Below are 14,488 nucleotides of genomic sequence, written 5' to 3' on the forward strand. Positions count from 1 at the left end.
CTGAGATCTAGGCAAACATTTTTGATAAGTTGCTAGCTGATAGACACTAGGTTTCATAATTGGGATACCAATTTTTGAAAAGGGTGGTATATGAAATAAGATCACCAAGCCCCCATTAATATGAAACAATTTGCTAACATTTGGCATGACACCTGTAATTGAGTAACATGTAATAAATTTAACTGTTGGAATATTTACCAAAGGTAACAAGATTTTCATACCAGGATATGCAGATTCATTCTGTAATTACCTGTTGTAACAACGACCAAAGGCTTAGTGGAAAATGGCACTCTGGTAGGGACAGTTGCTGTTTCTACAGTAATCCCAGTAGTGGATATCGTCGACACAGGTTTGGAAACATGGGTAGATGGAAGAGATGTGGTTGAAACGGTGGAAGCCACTCCAGAAGTGATAGAAGGTGTGCTGACAGAGCCAGGGGTTGAGAAAGGGATGGTGGTCATGGGCTTTCCTGTTGTAATTCCAGGAGTGGTGGAAACAAGGGTGGTGCTTTGGGTGGTAGTGACTACAATGGGAGGTGGTGTAGAAGCTGTGGAGGATGCTGGAGTTGTGCTCTTGCCAGCAGTGCTGCCTGGTGTTTCTGTGGTTGTTGGCTTTCCTGTGGTTACTCCTGGAGTTGTGGAAACAAGAGTGGAGCTTTGGGTGGTGGTAAATACAATGGGAGGTGGCGTAGAAACCGTGGAGGATGCTGGAGTTGTGCTTTGGCCTGCCGTGCTGCCAGGTTTTTCTGTGGTAGAAGCAGCAGGTGTGCTCAGTGGTGTTGTGCTAGGATGGCAGGGCTTGTATTCACAGCACTGGTATCTAACCTGGTAGTTATAACACATCTTGTCTGTTTGCTTAGAATTTTCGCACAAAAGTCCAACATGGAGGTTACATTGCACTTCCTGACCAAGCAGATACAGGCTGACATCAGGGTGATTCTCAGCTCTGCATTCAATGTCTTGTGGATGTTTGCAAACATTTCCTCCAGCTTTTCGGATGGTCTCAAAATTCTCCATATCGCCATCATCTGGACTGCTGGTAGGACGGTGCAAATCATACCAGGAGGTCCAGTTACACTTTGGGAGGCACACAGTAGAGGTACTTTCTAGCGTAGTGGTAACAAGGGGAGCCAGGGTGGTTGTTGTGGTCAGCAGGCCTGGAGGGGTTTGTGCAGTGGTCCCGGTGGTGGGTATTGTTGAGGAAGGCTTGGAAACAGGAGTGGACTGGAGTGTTGTGGCTGTCACAGTGGGGACCACTCCAGTGGAGACAGCAGCAGTGCTGACTGAGCCTGGTGTTGTGAGAGGGAGGGTGGAAAGCGGCGTTGAGTGGGTGGTGGTGGTTGGCTTTCTTGTTGTAACTCCTGGAGTTGTCGGAACAAGGGTGGTGCTTTCGGTGGTGGTGAATACAACGGGAGGTGGCGTAGAGCCCGTGGAGGATGCTGGAGCCGTGCTCTTGCCTGCCGTGCTGCCTGGTGTTTCTGTGGTTGTTGGTTTTCCTGTGGTTACTCCTGGTGTTGTGGAAACAAGGGTGGTGCTTTCAGTGGTGGTATGGACAACAGGAGGTGGCGTAGAGCCCGTGGAGGATGCTGGAGCCGTGCTCTTGCCCACCGTGCTACCTGGGGCTTCTGTGGTGGTGGCACTTGTTGTGACCAGTGGCGCTGGCGTGGTTTCACAGTGCTTGTAGTCGCAACACAGTGCTCTCATCTCATAGTCGTAACAGATCTTGTACTTCCCTGTCTGTTTGGCATTCTCGCAAAGGAGTCCAGTGTTGATATCGCAGATCATGTTCTGTCCAAGTTCAGATGCGCTGAGCTCTGGGTAGTCCACTCCTCTGCACTCCACCTTTTGAGGGTGCTCGCAGATGGTACCGCCCGATGCCTGGATGCTCTTAATGTCCTCGCGATCGCCATCCCCAGGGTCGGAGCTTGGAGTGTGAAAACTGAACCAAGAGGTCCACTGGCATTTGGGCTGGCAACCGGTAGTGGTGCTTCCTGCCGTAGTGGTAACAAGGGGAGCCAGGGTGGTTGTTGTGGTCAGCAGGCCTGGAGGGGTTTGTGCAGTGGTCCCGGTGGTGGGTATTGTTGAGGAAGGCTTGGAAACAGGAGTGGACTGGAGTGTTGTGGCTGTCACAGTGGGGACCACTCCAGTGGAGACAGCAGCAGTGCTGACTGAGCCTGGTGTTGTGAGAGGGAGGGTGGAAAGCGGCGTTGAGTGGGTGGTGGTGGTTGGCTTTCTTGTTGTAACTCCTGGAGTTGTCGGAACAAGGGTGGTGCTTTCGGTGGTGGTGAATACAACGGGAGGTGGCGTAGAGCCCGTGGAGGATGCTGGAGCCGTGCTCTTGCCTGCCGTGCTGCCTGGTGTTTCTGTGGTTGTTGGTTTTCCTGTGGTTACTCCTGGTGTTGTGGAAACAAGGGTGGTGCTTTCGGTGGTGGTATGGACAACAGGAGGTGGCGTAGAGCCCGTGGAGGATGCTGGAGCCGTGCTCTTGCCCACCGTGCTACCTGGGGCTTCTGTGGTGGCACTTGTTGTGACCAGTGGCGCTGGCGTGGTTTCACAGTGCTTGTAGTCGCAACACAGTGCTCTCATCTCATAGTCGTAACAGATCTTGTACTTCCCTGTCTGTTTGGCATTCTCGCAAAGGAGTCCAGTGTTGATATCGCAGATCATGTTCTGTCCAAGTTCAGATGCGCTGAGCTCTGGGTAGTCCACTCCTCTGCACTCCACCTTTTGAGGGTGCTCGCAGATGGTACCGCCCGATGCCTGGATGCTCTTAATGTCCTCGCGATCGCCATCCCCAGGGTCGGAGCTTGGAGTGTGAAAACTGAACCAAGAGGTCCACTGGCATTTGGGTTGGCAACCGGTAGTGGTGCTTCCTGCCGTAGTGGTAACAAGGGGAGCCAGGGTGGTTGTTGTGGTCAGCAGGCCTGGAGGGGTTTGTGCAGTGGTCCCGGTGGTGGGTATTGTTGAGGAAGGCTTGGAAACAGGAGTAGACTGGAGTGTTGTGGCTGTCACAGTGGGGACCACTCCAGTGGAGACGGCAGCAGTGCTTACTGAGCCTGGTGTTGTGAGAGGGAGGGTGGAAAGCGGCGTTGAGTGGGTGGTGGTGGTTGGCTTTCTTGTTGTAACTCCTGGAGTTGTCGGAACAAGGGTGGTGCTTTCGGTGGTGGTGAATACAACGGGAGGTGGCGTAGAGCCCGTGGAGGATGCTGGAGCCGTGCTCTTGCCTGCCGTGCTGCCTGGTGTTTCTGTGGTTGTTGGCTTTCCTGTGGTTACTCCTGGTGTTGTGGAAACAAGGGTGGTGCTTTCGGTGGTGGTATGGACAACAGGAGGTGGCGTAGAGCCCGTGGAGGATGCTGGAGCCGTGCTCTTGCCCACCGTGCTACCTGGGGCTTCTGTGGTGGTGGCACTTGTTGTGACCAGTGGCGCTGGCGTGGTTTCACAGTGCTTGTAGTCGCAACACAGTGCTCTCATCTCATAGTCGTAACAGATCTTGTACTTCCCTGTCTGTTTGGCATTCTCGCAAAGGAGTCCAGTGTTGATATCGCAGATCATGTTCTGTCCAAGTTCAGATGCGCTGAGCTCTGGGTAGTCCACTCCTCTGCACTCCACCTTTTGAGGGTGCTCGCAGATGGTACCGCCCGATGCCTGGATGCTCTTAATGTCCTCGCGATCGCCATCCCCAGGGTCGGAGCTTGGAGTGTGAAAACTGAACCAAGAGGTCCACTGGCATTTGGGTTGGCAACCGGTAGTGGTGCTTCCTGCCGTAGTGGTAACAAGGGGAGCCAGGGTGGTTGTTGTGGTCAGCAGGCCTGGAGGGGTTTGTGCAGTGGTCCCGGTGGTGGGTATTGTTGAGGAAGGCTTGGAAACAGGAGTGGACTGGAGTGTTGTGGCTGTCACAGTGGGGACCACTCCAGTGGAGACAGCAGCAGTGCTGACTGAGCCTGGTGTTGTGAGAGGGAGGGTGGAAAGCGGCGTTGAGTGGGTGGTGGTGGTTGGCTTTCTTGTTGTAACTCCTGGAGTTGTCGGAACAAGAGTGGTGCTTTCGGTGGTGGTGAATACAGCAGGAGGTGGAGTAGAGCCCGTGGAGGCTGCTGGAGCCGTGCTCTTGCCTGCCGTGCTGCCTGGTGTTTCTGTGGTTGTTGGCTTTCCTGTGGTTACTCCTGGTGTTGTGGAAACAAGGGTGGTGCTTTCGGTGGTGGTATGGACAACAGGAGGTGGCGTAGAGCCCGTGGAGGATGCTGGAGCCGTGCTCTTGCCCACCGTGCTACCTGGGGCTTCTGTGGTGGTGGCACTTGTTGTGACCAGTGGCGCTGGCGTGGTTTCACAGTGCTTGTAGTCGCAACACAGTGCTCTCATCTCATAGTCGTAACACATCTTGTACTTCCCTCTCTGTTTGGCATTCTCACAAAGGAGTCCAGTGTTGATATTGCAGATCATGTTCTGTCCAAGTTCAGATGCGCTGAGCTCTGGGTAGTCCACTCCTCTGCACTCCACCTTTTGAGGGTGCTCGCAGATGGTACCGCCCGATGCCTGGATGCTCTTAATGTCCTCGCGATCACCATCGTCAGGGTCAGAGCTTGGAGTGTGAAAACTGAACCAAGAGGTCCACTGGCATTTGGGTTGGCAACCGGTAGTGGTGCTTCCTGCCGTAGTGGTAACAAGGGGAGCCAGGGTGGTTGTTGTGGTCAGCAGGCCTGGAGGGGTTTGTGCAGTGGTCCCGGTGGTGGGTATTGTTGAGGAAGGCTTGGAAACAGGAGTGGACTGGAGTGTTGTGGCTGTCACAGTGGGGACCACTCCAGTGGAGACAGCAGCAGTGCTGACTGAGCCTGGTGTTGTGAGAGGGAGGGTGGAAAGCGGCGTTGAGTGGGTGGTGGTGGTTGGCTTTCTTGTTGTAACTCCTGGAGTTGTCGGAACAAGGGTGGTGCTCTCGGTGGTGGTGAATACAACAGGAGGTGGCGTAGAGCCCGTGGAGGATGCTGGAGCCGTGCTCTTGCCTGCCGTGCTGCCTGGTGTTTCTGTGGTTGTTGGCTTTCCTGTGGTTACTCCTGGTGTTGTGGAAACAAGGGTGGTGCTTTCGGTGGTGGTATGGACAACAGGAGGTGGCGTAGAGCCCGTGGAGGATGCTGGAGCCGTGCTCTTGCCTGCCGTGCTACCTGGGGCTTCTGTGGTGGTGGCACTTGTTGTGACCAGTGGCGCTGGCGTGGTTTCACAGTGCTTGTAGTCGCAACACAGTGCTCTCATCTCATAGTCGTAACAGATCTTGTACTTCCCTGTCTGTTTGGCATTCTCGCAAAGGAGTCCAGTGTTGATATCGCAGATCATGTTCTGTCCAAGTTCAGATGCGCTGAGCTCTGGGTAGTCCACTCCTCTGCACTCTACCTTTTGAGGGTGCTCGCAGATGGTACCGCCCGATGCCTGGATGCTCTTAATGTCCTCGCGATCGCCATCCCCAGGGTCGGAGCTTGGAGTGTGAAAACTGAACCAAGAGGTCCACTGGCATTTGGGTTGGCAACCGGTAGTGGTGCTTCCTGCCGTAGTGGTAACAAGGGGAGCCAGGGTGGTTGTTGTGGTCAGCAGGCCTGGAGGGGTTTGTGCAGTGGTCCCGGTGGTGGGTATTGTTGAGGAAGGCTTGGAAACAGGAGTGGACTGGAGTGTTGTGGCTGTCACAGTGGGGACCACTCCAGTGGAGACAGCAGCAGTGCTGACTGAGCCTGGTGTTGTGAGAGGGAGGGTGGAAAGCGGCGTTGAGTGGGTGGTGGTGGTTGGCTTTCTTGTTGTAACTCCTGGAGTTGTCGGAACAAGGGTGGTGCTTTCGGTGGTGGTGAATACAACAGGAGGTGGCGTAGAGCCTGTGGAGGATGCTGGAGCCGTGCTCTTGCCTGCCGTGCTGCCTGGTGTTTCTGTGGTTGTTGGCTTTCCGGTGGTTACTCCTGGTGTTGTGGAAACAAGGGTGGTGCTTTCGGTGGTGGTATGGACAACAGGAGGTGGCGTAGAGCCCGTGGAGGATGCTGGAGCCGTGCTCTTGCCTGCCGTGCTACCTGGGGCTTCTGTGGTGGTGGCACTTGTTGTGACCAGTGGCGCTGGCGTGGTTTCACAGTGCTTGTAGTCACAACACAGTGCTCTCATCTCATAGTCGTAACAGATCTTGTACTTCCCTGTCTGTTTGGCATTCTCGCAAAGGAGTCCAGTGTTGATATCGCAGATCATGTTCTGTCCAAGTTCAGATGCGCTGAGCTCTGGGTAGTCCACTCCTCTGCACTCCACCTTTTGAGGGTGCTCGCAGATGGTACCGCCCGATGCCTGGATGCTCTTAATGTCCTCGCGATCGCCATCCCCAGGGTCGGAGCTTGGAGTGTGAAAACTGAACCAAGAGGTCCACTGGCATTTGGGTTGGCAACCGGTAGTGGTGCTTCCTGCCGTAGTGGTAACAAGGGGAGCCAGGGTGGTTGTTGTGGTCAGCAGGCCTGGAGGGGTTTGTGCAGTGGTCCCGGTGGTGGGTATTGTTGAGGAAGGCTTGGAAACAGGAGTGGACTGGAGTGTTGTGGCTGTCACAGTGGGGACCACTCCAGTGGAGACAGCAGCAGTGCTGACTGAGCCTGGTGTTGTGAGAGGGAGGGTGGAAAGCGGCGTTGAGTGGGTGGTGGTGGTTGGCTTTCTTGTTGTAACTCCTGGAGTTGTCGGAACAAGGGTGGTGCTTTCGGTGGTGGTGAATACAACAGGAGGTGGCGTAGAGCCTGTGGAGGATGCTGGAGCCGTGCTCTTGCCTGCCGTGCTGCCTGGTGTTTCTGTGGTTGTTGGCTTTCCTGTGGTTACTCCTGGTGTTGTGGAAACAAGGGTGGTGCTTTCGGTGGTGGTATGGACAACAGGAGGTGGCGTAGAGCCCGTGAAGGATGCTGGAGCCGTGCTCTTGCCTGCCGTGCTACCTGGGGCTTCTGTGGTGGTGGCACTTGTTGTGACCAGTGGCGCTGGCGTGGTTTCACAGTGCTTGTAGTCGCAACACAGTGCTCTCATCTCATAGTCGTAACAGATCTTGTACTTCCCTGTCTGTTTGGCATTCTCGCAAAGGAGTCCAGTGTTGATATCGCAGATCATGTTCTGTCCAAGTTCAGATGCGCTGAGCTCTGGGTAGTCCACTCCTCTGCACTCCACCTTTTGAGGGTGCTCGCAGATGGTACCGCCCGATGCCTGGATGCTCTTAATGTCCTCGCGATCGCCATCCCCAGGGTCGGAGCTTGGAGTGTGAAAACTGAACCAAGAGGTCCACTGGCATTTGGGTTGGCAACCGGTAGTGGTGCTTCCTGCCGTAGTGGTAACAAGGGGAGCCAGGGTGGTTGTTGTGGTCAGCAGGCCTGGAGGGGTTTGTGCAGTGGTCCCGGTGGTGGGTATTGTTGAGGAAGGCTTGGAAACAGGAGTGGACTGGAGTGTTGTGGCTGTCACAGTGGGGACCACTCCAGTGGAGACAGCAGCAGTGCTGACTGAGCCTGGTGTTGTGAGAGGTAGGGTGGAAAGCGGCGTTGAGTGGGTGGTGGTGGTTGGCTTTCTTGTTGTAACTCCTGGAGTTGTCGGAACAAGGGTGGTGCTTTCGGTGGTGGTGAATACAACAGGAGGTGGCGTAGAGCCCGTGGAGGATGCTGGAGCCGTGCTCTTGCCTGCCGTGCTGCCTGGTGTTTCTGTGGTTGTTGGCTTTCCGGTGGTTACTCCTGGTGTTGTGGAAACAAGGGTGGTGCTTTCGGTGGTGGTATGGACAACAGGAGGTGGCGTAGAGCCCGTGGAGGATGCTGGAGCCGTGCTCTTGCCCACCGTGCTACCTGGGGCTTCTGTGGTGGTGGCACTTGTTGTGACCAGTGGCGCTGGCGTGGTTTCACAGTGCTTGTAGTCGCAACACAGTGCTCTCATCTCATAGTCGTAACAGATCTTGTACTTCCCTGTCTGTTTGGCATTCTCGCAAAGGAGTCCAGTGTTGATATCGCAGATCATGTTCTGTCCAAGTTCAGATGCGCTGAGCTCTGGGTAGTCCACTCCTCTGCACTCCACCTTTTGAGGGTGCTCGCAGATGGTACCGCCCGATGCCTGGATGCTCTTAATGTCCTCGCGATCGCCATCCCCAGGGTCGGAGCTTGGAGTGTGAAAACTGAACCAAGAGGTCCACTGGCATTTGGGTTGGCAACCGGTAGTGGTGCTTCCTGCCGTAGTGGTAACAAGGGGAGCCAGGGTGGTTGTTGTGGTCAGCAGGCCTGGAGGGGTTTGTGCAGTGGTCCCGGTGGTGGGTATTGTTGAGGAAGGCTTGGAAACAGGAGTGGACTGGAGTGTTGTGGCTGTCACAGTGGGGACCACTCCAGTGGAGACAGCAGCAGTGCTGACTGAGCCTGGTGTTGTGAGAGGTAGGGTGGAAAGCGGCGTTGAGTGGGTGGTGGTGGTTGGCTTTCTTGTTGTAACTCCTGGAGTTGTCGGAACAAGGGTGGTGCTTTCGGTGGTGGTGAATACAACAGGAGGTGGCGTAGAGCCCGTGGAGGATGCTGGAGCCGTGCTCTTGCCTGCCGTGCTGCCTGGTGTTTCTGTGGTTGTTGGTTTTCCTGTGGTTACTCCTGGTGTTGTGGAAACAAGGGTGGTGCTTTCGGTGGTGGTATGGACAACAGGAGGTGGCGTAGAGCCCGTGGAGGATGCTGGAGCCGTGCTCTTGCCCACCGTGCTACCTGGGGCTTCTGTGGTGGTGGCACTTGTTGTGACCAGTGGCGCTGGCGTGGTTTCACAGTGCTTGTAGTCGCAACACAGTGCTCTCATCTCATAGTCGTAACAGATCTTGTACTTCCCTGTCTGTTTGGCATTCTCGCAAAGGAGTCCAGTGTTGATATCGCAGATCATGTTCTGTCCAAGTTCAGATGCGCTGAGCTCTGGGTAGTCCACTCCTCTGCACTCTACCTTTTGAGGGTGCTCGCAGATGGTACCGCCCGATGCCTGGATGCTCTTAATGTCCTCGCGATCGCCATCCCCAGGGTCGGAGCTTGGAGTGTGAAAACTGAACCAAGAGGTCCACTGGCATTTGGGTTGGCAACCGGTAGTGGTGCTTCCTGCCGTAGTGGTAACAAGGGGAGCCAGGGTGGTTGTTATGCCACCTGTCACTTTAGATGTAGTTCTGGATCCTGCTGTTGTTATTTCTGGTGTTCCTGGAGTTGTTGATGCACCACATGGTGTGTATAGGCAGCATAGGAACCTGATTTCAAAATTCAGGCAGATTGGTGGTGTCTGATCCTTATTGTTGCATATCAAACCGTTAGACTTGGAACATTGTACCTTTTGTCCGAGGGTTTCTATGCTTTCATTAGGAAAGCGTTGAGCTCTGCATTCCACTTCATCTGGCATTTTACATACTTTGTTTCCTCTATCTCTTATTTTCTCTGGTGTTTCATAATCCCCATTGTCTCGTCCAAATTTAGGGTAGCTGACATCATACCATTCTGTCCATTCACATGTTCTATGGACACATACTGTTGTTTGCGCTGTAGTGGATTCTGTAAGAAACAACATCACTGGTTATTTTAATCCGGTTTATTTAGATCATAAATCTCCCTATCTGTTATCTGCCTCCTCTCTCCTTCTCCCATGTAACCTCTCTCCCATGTTTTTTCTGTAGATGAGGCAGGGATTGGGGGGCGGGGGGAACCAGAAGAGCACATTGGTGGAAGTGGATCATTCCATCTGGGGAGCTGCCATGCTTGAGCTGATTGAACCTTCAACTTAACTTTATGTTGATTTCCATCTTGTATATTTTTATTTTAAAATAATATATGCAACATGTAAAAAAAAATGTGAATATGATGTATTTGTGGATGTTTTCCTATGTTATAGAAGATTTGTAAAGTTTTTCATTATCTCTTCATTTTCTTACATACTTTGTTTATAAATGCTTGCTTTTGATCATGTCGCATTTACATCTAGTTTGGTTGAGATAATTGGTAAAAAATTATGTTATGGAGCTGGCTCAAATACCTAAGTAGCACTAAGGAGATTGCTCCATTAGTACAAGCCCTGTTGCACTAGTGGGACTCATTTGTGCTGGCTCTATTAACAGAAGTATTTAGTTGAATTTGTCCCTTTGTGTGGTGTTGTATGGCACCTCTGATTTTAACAGCTGACCCAAGATGTGGTGCTATTTGTGCTACTACTGCAGTGGTAGGAGCTGCTTCTCTGCTCTTTGGTGTGGTGCAGTGCATGTCTACTCAGAAGTATTATTCACTGTGTTCAGTGGAACTTCTCTCAGCGAAGTTTGGAAAGAGTTGAAGCAAAACATTTGGACTGAAATACCTGCTTCACTTGGTGTTGTAGTTGAAACTGTAGGTGGTATTGTGGTAGTCCCACCACATCTGAATAGTTCTCTGTGGATTGTTCCATTGACATCACACGTTGCAATCATGCACCAGCCCAAGCCATCTGTGGTGTTGTAGATGACATCCTTGTAGATATATGTCTTTCCTTCATAATAGCAGTAGCATGCTGAAAATTGACAGAGTAAGAATGGTCAGGTAACATCATATGAAATATGATATAAGGTGCCATTCATAACTCACTACATACAGCTTACCTTTGGCATCGTAGTTACACTCTATGCCTTTACTGGTGCATGTACTGTAAAAAAATGATAGGAAAATGTGAGTCCCAGGAATCATAAAACTGCATTCTGCTGTTTATTTTCTACTTAGTTTGGTCTGGAAGTTAATTTCACAGTTTTCCCCCTGCCCCCTTAAGCATTCATTTACCGTACTACTTCTTGTCTGTGATTTCATCTACCACTTTCACACTGAATTGCAAATAGGAACATTCTAATAATTTTCTTGTTCTGGTTTTTGGGATTTATTGTGTATGTAAAATCCAATTTAAAATATTACTTCAATCAATTAGATTCTCAGCACACTTCATTCTAATCGTATATTATGAGTATATGATAAAGGATGCAATCAGAGCAACAAGATTCATTCTAGAATCAACAAGAATAACATCTCAAGGGGTATACAGAGAGTACAGTAGTACCTCCGGTTGCGAACGGGATCCATTCTGGAGGTCCAGCCGGATCCCAAGGTTTTCGCTACCCGATGAAAAGGTTTGTCACTTTCACAACCTGAAGTTTACGTTACCGAGAGTAACGTAACTGGAGGTGCTACTGTAATTATCATTTCTCTTAGTGTTGTCAAGCTATACATACTTACCATGCCTGACATGTCTTTCTTGAGTCAAATGTTTTTCCTAGTGGATGATAGTTACCCTGATCATCATAACAGCCACACACATCAACACACGTCATCTCATCCTCATTGAAATAAGGCCTGTCTGCTGGACAGTGTGGGTAGCAGCCTGAGACAAAGGAAGGTGTGAGGGAGATAAGAGCAATATATAAAATCTGTCAAAAAGCAATTCCATTTAATTTACTTTTTTTTGGGGGGGGTATTTTAATTAATATTTGTCATTGGTCCAGTGCTGGGATCTTTCCACCAATAGCTTTTCCACCTGCTTCCAAGTTTCCATGAAAGGAAAAAGGTTGTGGTCATTTGCAGGTGTGTCGAATGAGCCCTTGATCACATCTAGGCTGGCTCATAGAATTTAAGCCTGACTGCAAGCCATTTGAAACCCCAAAAAGATGAGAACACAAGGTGACCTATTTTCTATTGGTCCAGTTACAGATAGGTAGCCGTGTTGGTCTGCCATAGTCAAAATAAAAAAATTCCTTCCAGTAGCACCTTAAAGACCAACTAAGTTAGTTCTTGGTATGAGCTTTCGTGTGCATGCACACTTCTTCAGATATTTTCTATTGGTTTAGACAACCAACAACACTCCCCCAAACTTGAAACCTATTAAATGTTGTGCATAGCTGTCTTAATGACCCTATAAGTCACTAGAAGTCTTCTTACCTTCCAAGCCAGGCAACTGATAATGGCATCTCCCGCTTGGGTTTCTGCATGTCTTCATGCATGGGGCTCCACAAGGCTTGTAGTGCCATTCACATTCACGTTCATCATTGTAATAATCACAGAACATTGCTAAGGGGAACCGAAAGAGAAAGGTTGAGGACCAGACATTCCACCATGGATCTGTATTGCTGTCAATGCCATTAAAATAATGGTGGGCACCATGACAAAGTATGCTCATGAGGCCAATACCTAAACTGATAAGAAGGTGGGAAGCAAAGGCATGAAGAAAGCACTGAAAATGAATGTAGTTATTTCTATTTACTGCAACATAGTTATATCAATAATCCTACATTAGGCAGTTGCTGATTCATTGAAGCTATTCACAGTACTGTACCACACACACACACACACACACACAAATCCAGACATTTTCTTCAGTGTGCTGATTATTGTCATATATATCTAATGGAAAAATTATCTTGAAGCTAATATCTCATTTCCCCTTCACCCTCCTCCCACTTCCAGTATACATTCAAGTGTGGTCCAATACTCACGACAGAATGATGGTGTTCTCCATGATATGCACACTCCAAATTCACTACATGCTTGAGCATACGCAGCTACAGCTGTACAGAAGCATTCACAATCTCCCCCCGTGTCACAAGCGCAGGAATCAGTTACACAAGCTTCGTAATATCTCGTTGGCTCAACCTGTTAAAACATTGAAGCATCAGCTATGGGTCCTGCTGACATTTCCTAAGTTTGTTCCACGGGCGATAGTGTGTTTGAGAAGTTGTTGGTAATATCCCCACCCCCTGGGTTTGCAATTGCTTTCATAGATTGTTGGCTAGTGTGCAAAAGATCCAAAGGGCCAAACTAAATATGAGGTCTGAATGCATCTTTGCATTTAATGTGTAAACAGTAATTATCAGCCCCTCCACCACACCAGCTGATTCTATTTACAGTGGTACCTCGGGTTAAGTACTTAATTCATTCCGGAGATCCGTTCTTAACCTGAAACTGTTCTTAACCTGAAGCACCACTTTAGCTAATGGGGCCTCCTGCTGCCGCCACGCCGCCGGAGCCCAATTTCTGGTCTTATCCTGAAGCAAAGTTCTTAACTTGAAGCACTATTTCTGGGTTAGCGGAGTGTGTAACCTGAAGCGTATGTAACCCGAGGTACCACTGTACATTAAATATTTGCATACAGTGTAACAAAAACCAAAACATAAGGAACGTAAGGAATTTAAAGTCAGCGACTAGTTCACATCTAAAATGTCTATCCATGAAAAGTGTCCTTTCAGGGAGTGCTAGTTGCATTTTAAAAAATACCCCCAAAACCTTCAGGTGCAATGGAAAGGCACATTTAACATCCTTTCACACTTTCCTCTAAGTGGTGAAGATAGAGGCTCTGATCCAGAGTGTTCATACAGAAGACTGTACACCGACTGGTGTGCTCATGCAACTTGCTGAAGAATATGAGCACTGCTCATTGAGGCAGCGTGGATCACCTCTTGGAGAGAGGAGGGGAGGGGAAGGGGTATCCAGACTGACTCCCATACCCACTCTTTCCCTCCAAAAGACTGCACAGACCTGGAACTGCCCTCCCATTATCTTTTTGCATTGGCACAAATACAGGCCTGTAAGCAAAATTCGATTTATGCACACGTATCTTGCCTGCTGTATTGGGGTGGTAAAAGTTCCATAGTTGAATATTCACATCAAGAATTGATTAGCAAAAGAAGGCAATAAATTGGGTCGTAACAGTCAGTTAGGGACTTCCCTTTAAAACAGGAAGAAAAGATATCAGCATAAGCTAATTTTCTGAATGGTCTGTCTTGACTTAGCCTGAATTCTTCTTATTAGTATTTTTCCAAATGGCTTCTTCACAATCCAAAGCATTAGAAACAGGATCTAGTGATAAACATTTACACTGAACACACTCCAAAATCTAGAATATGACAGCAGTGGGACACATAGTAGAGGGTTGTTAAAGGCACTACTTAAAGGTGCTGCTAGACAGTCTTCAGAGTTGGTGACATCCTGTAGGGTATTACGTGCCTTCTGTAATGGACTGTTGAAATCCATGAAACCACCACATGTATAATTATAGACTTGTAATTGCTCAGGAATTGTGGTGAACACCTGAAAAATTCTAGACTTCAAGATAGTTCTGCTGCAAGGTATACCTGAGAGTGGCAGGCAGCAAAGGCCTTGCTGTTGATGATGCTGCATTGCTTCTGTGCCCAGGACTTTCTGTAAGGGTTCTTGAAGCAAGGATCCTTTGTGCATTTGGCTTCAGGACATGTGGGAGACACCTTCCAACTATTACCAAACTCCAGCACATCACTTACTACAGACTGACTCCGGGTAGTGAAGTCATTCATTCCATTGCCATCATAGTTACCACATAAACCACAGACCTGACCCTGCACAAAGAAGCAATGAAAACACTTGAGTTACAGATAAATTGCATGAACCTCTTAGCCCAACTTAATTTTTGATTTTCTCCCATTTGGTTAATTAACACGCTGCTATCTCTTATTTCAGGAAACTATCATTATTTGTTGCATTTAGAAAACACAAGCC

The 14,488-nt window shown here is 49.7% G+C and overlaps 1 protein-coding gene across 1 annotated transcript in view; it reads right to left on the reverse strand.

The window, feature by feature from the left end:
• The window catches only part of LOC310686153 (mucin-5B-like), a 62,124-nt gene that overhangs the window by 21,119 nt on the left and 26,517 nt on the right, over positions 1–14,488 (reverse strand). Inside the window, exons 24-30 of the mRNA XM_083459376.1 lie at positions 14,089–14,328; positions 12,454–12,610; positions 11,900–12,028; positions 11,201–11,345; positions 10,579–10,622; positions 10,302–10,490; positions 251–9,508 (exon numbers count right to left, since the gene is read on the reverse strand). Coding sequence (XP_083315502.1) covers positions 251–9,508; positions 10,302–10,490; positions 10,579–10,622; positions 11,201–11,345; positions 11,900–12,028; positions 12,454–12,610; positions 14,089–14,328 — 10,162 coding nt within the window. The remainder of the gene's footprint in view (positions 1–250; positions 9,509–10,301; positions 10,491–10,578; positions 10,623–11,200; positions 11,346–11,899; positions 12,029–12,453; positions 12,611–14,088; positions 14,329–14,488) is intronic.

Source organism: Podarcis liolepis (assembly GCF_965112155.1).
Source record: "Podarcis liolepis genome assembly, chromosome: 1".
Classification (NCBI taxonomy): domain Eukaryota; kingdom Metazoa; phylum Chordata; class Lepidosauria; order Squamata; family Lacertidae; genus Podarcis; species Podarcis liolepis.